The 8,481-nt window shown below is 43.0% G+C and overlaps 1 protein-coding gene across 2 annotated transcripts in view; it reads left to right on the top strand.

Moving 5' to 3' along the window:
• Window positions 1-885: 885 nt before the first annotated feature.
• NEK3 (NIMA related kinase 3) overlaps window positions 886-8,481 on the top strand; it is a 31,124-nt gene continuing 23,528 nt past the window's right edge. Inside the window, exons 1-5 of one of the 2 annotated variants that reach the window (XM_025364366.1) lie at window positions 886-1,195; window positions 4,442-4,615; window positions 6,168-6,261; window positions 6,349-6,446; window positions 7,976-8,059. In XM_025364366.1, coding sequence (XP_025220151.1) covers window positions 4,499-4,615; window positions 6,168-6,261; window positions 6,349-6,446; window positions 7,976-8,059 — 393 coding nt within the window. In that variant the 5' untranslated portion in view covers window positions 886-1,195; window positions 4,442-4,498. Of the gene's footprint in view, window positions 1,196-4,441; window positions 4,616-6,167; window positions 6,262-6,348; window positions 6,447-7,975; window positions 8,060-8,481 lie in introns of those variants that run through there. The other variant, XM_025364365.1, reaches the window with a different exon arrangement.

The raw sequence follows: 8,481 nt of genomic DNA, 5'->3' as shown, positions 1-8,481 counted from the left end.
TAAATGGCTAAAACGACATGAATTTATTACCTTACAGTTCTGGAGGTCAGAAATACAGCTCACTGGGTTAAAATCAAGGCTTCAGCATGCATGGTGGTCCTTTCCTGGAGTCCCAGCCATTCAGGAAGCTGAGGTGGACGGATCGCTTGAGCCCAGGAGCTCAAAACCAGTCCTGGCAACATAACAAGACCCTGTTTCAAAAAAAAAAAAAAAAAAAAAAATCAAGGTGTCAGCTGGACTGTTACTTCTGGAAGCTCTGGGGAAAAATTTTTTTTTTTCTTTCTCCTTTTTTAGCGTTTTTTTTTTTTTTTTTTTTGGCAGCAGGGTCTCGCTCTGTCACTAAAGCTGGACTGCAGTGGTGGGATCATGGGCCCTCTCCAGCTCTAGTGATCCTCCTGCCCCAGTCCCCCGAACAGCTGGGACCACAGCACCCGCCGCCATGTCTAGCTAATTTTTCGTAGAGACGAGGGTATCACTATGTTACCCAGGCTGATCTCGAACTCCTGGGCTCGAGGGTTCCTCTCCCGCCTCTGCCGCCCAAAGCACTGGGATTGCAAACATGAGACACTGTGCCCGCTCCTCTTCCAGCTTCTTGAGGCCAGCTGCATTCTTTGGCTGTTGCCCCTTCCTCCACCTTCAAATAGCTTTCTGATTCTGACCTTTGCGGGCCCCCTTCCACTTTAGAGAACCCTTGTAATTACACTGGGCCCAACCACATACTCCAAGATCATCTCCTTATTTTAAAGTCAGCTGATTAGCAACCTTAATTCTATCTGCAATCCTAATCCCCTTTGCCAAGCAAGAAAACAAACGCACAGGTTCCAGGGATTGGATGTGGGCATCCTGAGGCGGGGCATTATCCTGCGTTCCACAATTGCCCATGGTCACACAGCTAGTAAGTGGTATTGAGTGCTGTGCCCATGAAATTTATCTATATAGGCTTTCACTTAACCTGCAGACAACTCAGTTAGTGGGAGATACTTTCCCTCAATATTATTAGCATTGTTCCACTGCAACGTGGAACAACAGCTTTAAAACGTGCTCTTCGTAGGCCCGGCTACTCCAAGAACAGCGCCTCCCGCCAGAGCCAGGCGGCTTCCTTCACCCGCAACCCGAGAGACGACCCGCAGGGCCCGCCCCGCGGAAGCCGCTGGTTGCCAGGCCAAGGAGTGGACGAGGGTTGCCGGGGAAGCGGGTGAGTGGTCCCCGCCCTGGAGGGCCGCCTCTGGAAAGAGGAGCGCGGCGCGGGTTGGCGGCGCGGAGCCTAGTGGGAGCGACGGGGAGCGAGGGGAAGACGCGCCCCAGGCGCGCGGCGGCGCCCCTCATTTCCGCCTCGCAGTCTGGATCCCTCGCCGCCTTGGGCTCTGGGCGCGCGGCGCCGTGGGGCCAGCAGGGTGGAGCGGCTTTTCCAGGAGAAAGGGCCCTCACGGGTGAGCGGGGCGACTGGGCTCCGCAGTGGTGCAGTTGCCGCGCGGGCGCCTGTCCCGACCCAACGGGTTCTCGCTCGCTGTCCGGAAAGAACCAATGAAAAACGCTGTTGCAGCAAAAAATAGGTTAATAAGCGCAGGGCTGGCCAAACCAGAACAGGGTCTCAGACCTGTCTCCCTGAGAATTCGGGGTCGAGGGTTTTAAACAGTATTTTGGCGGCAGGAGGCTGGGGATGAAATCACAGGAGCGTCTGAAACTCTGAGCGGCTTCGTTGGTTCCCAGGAGGGGGTGGGGTCAGTTTCCCTTGTCTTGAAGTTAACACGAAATCCCTCGTAGTTATCCTAGCCTCTATGCTAGAATAAGAAAACGACAACACAAAATCTTAGCCCGTGAGGTTAGAAGCAAGATGAGTCAGTCGTGTTAGATTTCTCTCATTATTTATATATCTGTAAAGGCGGTTTCAGGGCACTTTCTGAATTTAGCCCATGTCTCACCTGTGATCCCTCTTCTGGGTATTTGCAAATCACTTTATTAGGTTTTTAAAATTATCGCAGGCATGCGAAGGGGCCGATATACTTTTGCCATGTTCAGAGTGTATTCAGGTCTTGTAATGATCATACGGGTGTAATATTGAGTAAGAGGCAAATGTGGGCAGAAAAGATCAAATGTGGTTTTCAGCTAAGAAGCCTGGTTGCTCTTATTTTTCAGTTACTCGCCATTGCATAGAATAAAGCCCCGAAGAAACGAAGAATAAGAACATGGGAAAACTTGGCTTCCATGTTAAACCATGTAAATACCAGGTGTTAGAATAGTGGTAAAGGACTTGTTTCTTTCACATCCATGTACTCGCAAAGACCTCATCAGTCTTGGAAAAACATTGTTTCGAAGACAATGTGTATGATTGATTTGGTTATATGAAGAAATTATTTCTAGGATTTCCTTGTAATTCTGTGATAAGCAGGAATACAAACTGGAATTTTTACAGGTCACTATAGTAGAGGTTTTAGTTTGATTTTTTGTTTTGCCTGTCATGCTCTCTCTTCCTTATAATTCTTTGTGGTATGATTGAAAAACGAACACTAGGGCTGGATGTGGTGGCTCACGCCTGTAATCCCAGAACTTTGGGAGGCCGAGGTGGGCGGATCACCTGAGATCGGGAGTTTGAGACCAGCCTGACCAACATGAACAAACCTCATCTCTACTAAAAATACAAAATTAGCCTGGTGTGGTGGCACATGCCTGTAATCCCAGCTACTCGGGAGGCTGAGGCAGGAGAATCGCTCGAACCTGGGAGGTAGAGGTTGCGGTGAGCCGAGATCGCGCCATTGCACTCCAGCCCGGGCAACAGGAGCGAAACACCGTCTCAAAATAAAAAACAAAAAACAAACACTATAAGCTTTTTGAAAAATCAAGTAAATTCATTCCAGTGTTTTTCCTGCAATGAAAAAGAATGCATCGCTTTTCTAAGGTTTTAATAATCATAATAGCTGCCAGTTATTCAGGACCTTCTATGTACCTGGCAAAGTGTTAGGAACGTTTTATCCATTTTCTCTTATGTGCTAAGCAGTCCTACTAGCTGCTTCATCCTGGAAATATAGATGGGAGACTGAAGTCAAGGACTACAACTGTGTGTTTAACATCTCTCTTGACTCGCAGTAACCTCCAGTTCGGCACGTCCAAAATGAAACACATGTCTCTCTTCTGCCAATATGTTTTGCCCCACCCCTGCAGCACTCCCACTGCCAGAAAAATCACACGAACAAAAACCTCACACACAACCATTGTGCCTTTCCTCTCTCAGGGAGTGCCAGAAACCATCTGGTTCATGCCAGAAACCTGGGAGTCAACCTTGCCCTCTTCTCTGCTTGCCCCCCCATAAATCTGCCAGCACAAATCCTGTCAACTGTTCTTACATCTTTCCTTCCCATTTTTTCTGGCCCCATTGCCTCCACTGTATTCCATTTCATTATTTTCCTGCCTTTTCTGTTGTTAGAGCCTCCTAACTGGCCTGTGTCTCTGAGCTGGCCTTCCCGCCCCTCCTCCACTGGTCCATTTAATCTGCAATCTGAGTGAATGTTTTTTCTAATATGCAAATATGATGATATTGCGTTCTTGGTTAAAATGCTTCAGCAGCCTGTTACATTCTTCTTTCAATTTCTTGAACTGAATGTAATTTCTTTAGCTCTTAAATATGCAATTTCCTCTTCCATGATTACTGTTTTCCTCCTCTTTGTCTAGTCAAGTTTCATTCATCCTTCAGGCTTCAGCTTAAATAGCCTACATTTGTTGAGGTTTATGGTTATATCTGATGGGATGTCCATGATGGCAGGGATTATGAGAGATTTGTTCAGATCATAACATCTGACTCAGTTGGTGCTCAGTGTCTACCTGTTGAATGTAGTATAGGGGAGGAAAAACATTTTTTTCTCTACCCTCTTAGGTTCAGTAGCTGGGCCCTGCAAAATAAACTGATGAAAGATAGATTAACAGGAAAAAAGGTTGATGCATAAATGTAAAGAAGTGGTTAGACCAGGGGGCCCACGTGCCATTTTAACAAAGAGTGATAAATTGTAGAGAAGTAACTAGACAAAAGTAGGGGAATTCTTCCTGGGTAAGTTGTAGGAAGGTAAATATATGGGGGAAGCTAACAGAAGATAAGGGTTATTCAGTAAGGTTTGTTATGTGGACTCAAGTTGGCGCCTTCCCCATTGGTAAGAGTTGCTCTCTTCCTGGTACTGGAAAGGAAGACACATTTACAAAAGGATGTTTATTACCTGTACACAGGAAAATTTATGCCCTGCATTTATACAAAAAAGGGAGGGCAAAGAGCAAATTGGTTTCAGCTCAAAACAATTCTTGTGTGAAAGTGGCATATTTTGGGGTATCATACACTGATCCCCTTCAAAAGGAATAAGTTGCTTTTCTCTTATCATGGTTATGAGAGCTACTTTGAATTAACTTCTGCTTTTTGAAAGTACATTTAATTCTCAAATGTTTCTGCTTTTGAATGCAGTTTGGGAGAGCCCATGGTGACTGCGTGAGTGGAGCCCAGCTGTGTGGATGCCCCAGCATGGATGACTACATGGTCCTGAGAATGATCGGGGAGGGCTCCTTCGGCAGAGCTCTTTTGGTTCGGCATGAAAGCAGTAATCAGATGTTTGCCATGAAAGAAATAAGGCTTCCCAAGGTCACTACTAAAGAAATTAGCTCACTTTGAAAGTATACATGTAATTTATATAAAAGAATAAGTTTTTGGCCAGGCATGGTGGCTCACACCTGTAATCCCAGCACTTTGGGAGGCAGAGGCGGGTAGATCACCTGAGGTCAGGAGTTTGAGACCAGCCTGAGGTCAGGAGTTTGAGGCCAGCCTGGCCAACATGGGGAAAACGCGTCTCTACTAAAAATAATTTTTAAAAATTAGCCAGGTGTGGTGGTGTGCACCTGTAGTCCCAGCTATTTGGGAGACTGAGGCAGGAGAATCACCCGAACCTGGGAGTCAGAGGTTGTCGTAAGCTGAGATCGTGCCACCGCACTCCAACCTTGGTGACAAAATAAGTCTCTGTCTCAAAAAGTAAATAAATAAATAATAAGTTTTTTAGTTTTAACATGGAATTTCTCCTTCATGCAAAAGATAGAATTGGTTTATTCGTTAGCTTTACAAGGGCTCAATACATTATATGTGGTTCTTAGGATACTGTAATGAACAATGGGAGAAAAACAGTGAAAGTTTTGGAGGTGATTACTGCTAATTTTATTTCAGCAAATAATTGGTAATAACTTCCACTTTTGTATACCTAATGGTGTAGGAAATCTTTGCCAAAGCAACTCAGGTGCGATATTAATGAAAAAGGATCATAAAAATACAATGAAGAACAAATGCTAACCTTTGTTACCAGTAAACCTACTCTGTGGATCAGTTTATAGGTTTTATTTCCTTGTAGACCATTACTATGTATCATAGTTGTCCTATGAAAGAATTCATTACATGAAGACTATGTCATAATATTTTGGATCAATTTTTAAAAAACACAGTCTAATAAAGGTCTCAGAGTGCTAGGGTTTTTTTTCCCACTGTATTCTTGACTTCATTCAGTGATTTTCAAACTTGAGCGAGCATCATAATCAGCTGGAGGGCTTGTTAAACCATGGATTGCTATGCTCCACCCCCAGGCTTCCGACTGAGTAGGGCCAGGTGGGCTTGTGAATTTGCATTTTTAATAAGTTCCCAGTTGGTGCTGATGCTGCTGGTCTGAGAACCCTTGTGTTATTACACAATGGCGATTTTTTTCTTTCTTTTTTTAAATTTATAGATGGGGTCTTGCTCTATTGCCCAGGCTGGAGTGTAGTGGCACAACCATAGCTCATAGCAGCTCAAACTCCTGGGCTCAAGCAGTCTTCCCACCTCAGCCTCCCCAGTGGCTGCGACTATAGGTGTAGTATACACTATAGGGGTGGTATAGTCCCAGCCACTGGGGAGGATAGCCACCACACCCAACTAACAACGGCAATGAAAAAAGAAAATAAAAGTACAATGAAGGGGTCAGCTCAAGCATGAAAATATAGCCAGAGTTGGAAAATCACCATGCATTTTCTCTTGTCATTTGACAAATTTAAGTTGAGCCAAAGTGTAGTGTTATAAAACTGCATCTAGCATTGAAGTATCACGTAAACTATATTATTGTAAAGTTATCTATTTTAAATGCAGTATTAAATTTATGCTTATTTAAAATTTTTTTTAGTCTTTCTCTAATACACAGAATTCTAGGAAGGAGGCTGTTCTTTTAGCCAAAATGAAACACCCCAATATTGTTGCCTTCAAAGAATCATTTGAAGGTAAATGCAAATTCCCCCAGATATGTGCATTTCTGAATTTGATTTATAGCCACTACAACTTTTCTAAAGAGCTTGTATCTGTTTTAGCTGAAGGACACTTGTATATTGTGATGGAATACTGTGATGGAGGGGATCTAATGCAAAAGATTAAACAGCAAAAAGGAAAGTTATTTCCTGAAGACATGGTAAGAGATTGACTTACATAGTTTCTCTCAAGGTTTAGAAGCCACTTTTCTCATAAACTTTGTATAAGTTAAAACAAAAGCATTGATATCTGTAATTACCTGAGAAGGTAAATAGAAATGACTGATTTCTGTATTGGTGTTACCACTTAGTGTCCCCAGGAGATGGCTGCCTGAAATGGTTTTAGGAAGTAAAATCTATATAAATTATTAAGAAATAAAACTTTCATGTTTAGAATAATTTCAAGATTGTATCACCAAATTTTGTACTAGATATTTAAAATCTTGATTTCTTTTTCTTTTTCTTTTTTTTTTTTTTTGAGACAGAGTCTTGCTCTGTCGCCCAGGCTGGAGTGCAGTGGCCTGATCTCGGCTCACTGCAAGCTCATCCTCCCGGGTTCACGCCATTCTCCTGCTTCAGCCTCCTGAGTAGCTGGGACTACAGGCGCCCGCCACCATGCCTGGCTAATTTTTTGTATATTTAGAAGAGACGGGGTTTCACCGTGTCAGCCAGGATGGTCTTAATCTCCTGATCTCATGATCCACCCGCCTCATCCTCCCAAAATGCAGGGATTACAGGCGGGAGCTACCATGCCCGGCCTAAAATCTTGATTTTTATCGTACTGAAATTTTTAGAAGACAGGTCTATTTTATTTTGTATTACTAAAACATCAGAAGAATGAAGCTTGCCACTTCTGTTTCTTGGGAGTACCTATTCTCAATGTTTTTCCTCCTAAAGCTTGAAGTGGTCCCTTCAGTCTAAGACTTGCTGTCTTTTTAGTGGAAAATTGCATACTAAATATTTTTTAATGAATTGGCTATGGAAAATACTTAAATTGCTCCGATGAGGCTTAGTTTGATTTAGGTTATAGCATGTTATGAAAGTATATAAATAAATGTAAATAAATATTATACATTTAGAAATTGTATTGTTAAAAATATGGGTTCTGTAGAAGGAAGTCAACCTTGGCTTCAACTGGAAGAATCTCCATAGCAAAAGTGAAAAAAAAATTAATTTGACATTTAACTGTAGGCCCTCAAGACACCTAGAAATTCTGGGTACTGTTGACCTTGGACTTATAAGCAGAAACTATTGACCTCAAAGGATTATTTATAATATAATGAAATATTTTAATGTTACCATACGGATATTCTGCAAAAGCAAATGAAAATCCAACATAATGATTACACTGGAAAAGCTGTAGTGCATTTCTTATTGGTGAACTACCTTTATATAAGCATTTAAGAATACTTCTATTTGGTTGAATATAAGAAAAATATAAGTGGAATTTTTACTAAAATAAATTGCTATTTGGATCATGTATAAGATGCTGGAATATGGGAGTCACAGCTTTTCTGAATTTCTCCAAGTAACACTGAATCTTAGTTGAACTATGTAATTTTCAGGAGTTCTGTACTCACATTATGTAAAATCTTAGTCGACGAAGGCCTAGAGATGATTCTTTGGAATTTTAGGTTAATATGAGCCAGTTACTGCATTCTTGAAGATTTTGCATACCTTTTTCTTACAGATACTTAATTGGTTTACCCAAATGTGCCTTGGGGTAAATCACATTCACAAGAAACGTGTGCTACACAGAGATATCAAGTCCAAGGTGAGTGGAGTACATTTTGGACTTAAAAAAAACTATTTAATTCAGTAATTTTGCTGTGTTATCCCATGCATTTTGGGACATTTTTGTTTAGGAATATTTGTCAGCTTAATATTTGTTACTGGCCGGGCGCGGTGGCTCAAGCCTGTAATCCCAGCACTTTGGGAGGCCGAGACGGGCGGATCACGAGGTCAGGAGATTGAGACCATCCTGGCTAACCCGGTGAAACCCCGTCTCTACTAAAAAATACAAAAAACTAGCCGGGCGAGGTGGCGGGCGCCTGTAGTCCCAGCTACTCCGGAGGCTGAGGCAGGAGAATGGCGTAAACCCAGGAGGCGGAGCTTGCAGTGAGCTGAGATCCGGCCACTGCACTCCAGCCTGGGCGACGGAGTCTCGCTCTGTCGCCCAGGCTGGAGTGCAGTGGC

The sequence above is a fragment of the Theropithecus gelada genome, chromosome 17, assembly GCF_003255815.1.
Source record: "Theropithecus gelada isolate Dixy chromosome 17, Tgel_1.0, whole genome shotgun sequence".
NCBI lineage: Eukaryota > Metazoa > Chordata > Mammalia > Primates > Cercopithecidae > Theropithecus > Theropithecus gelada.
This window is presented reverse-complemented; position numbering and strand designations above follow the sequence as displayed.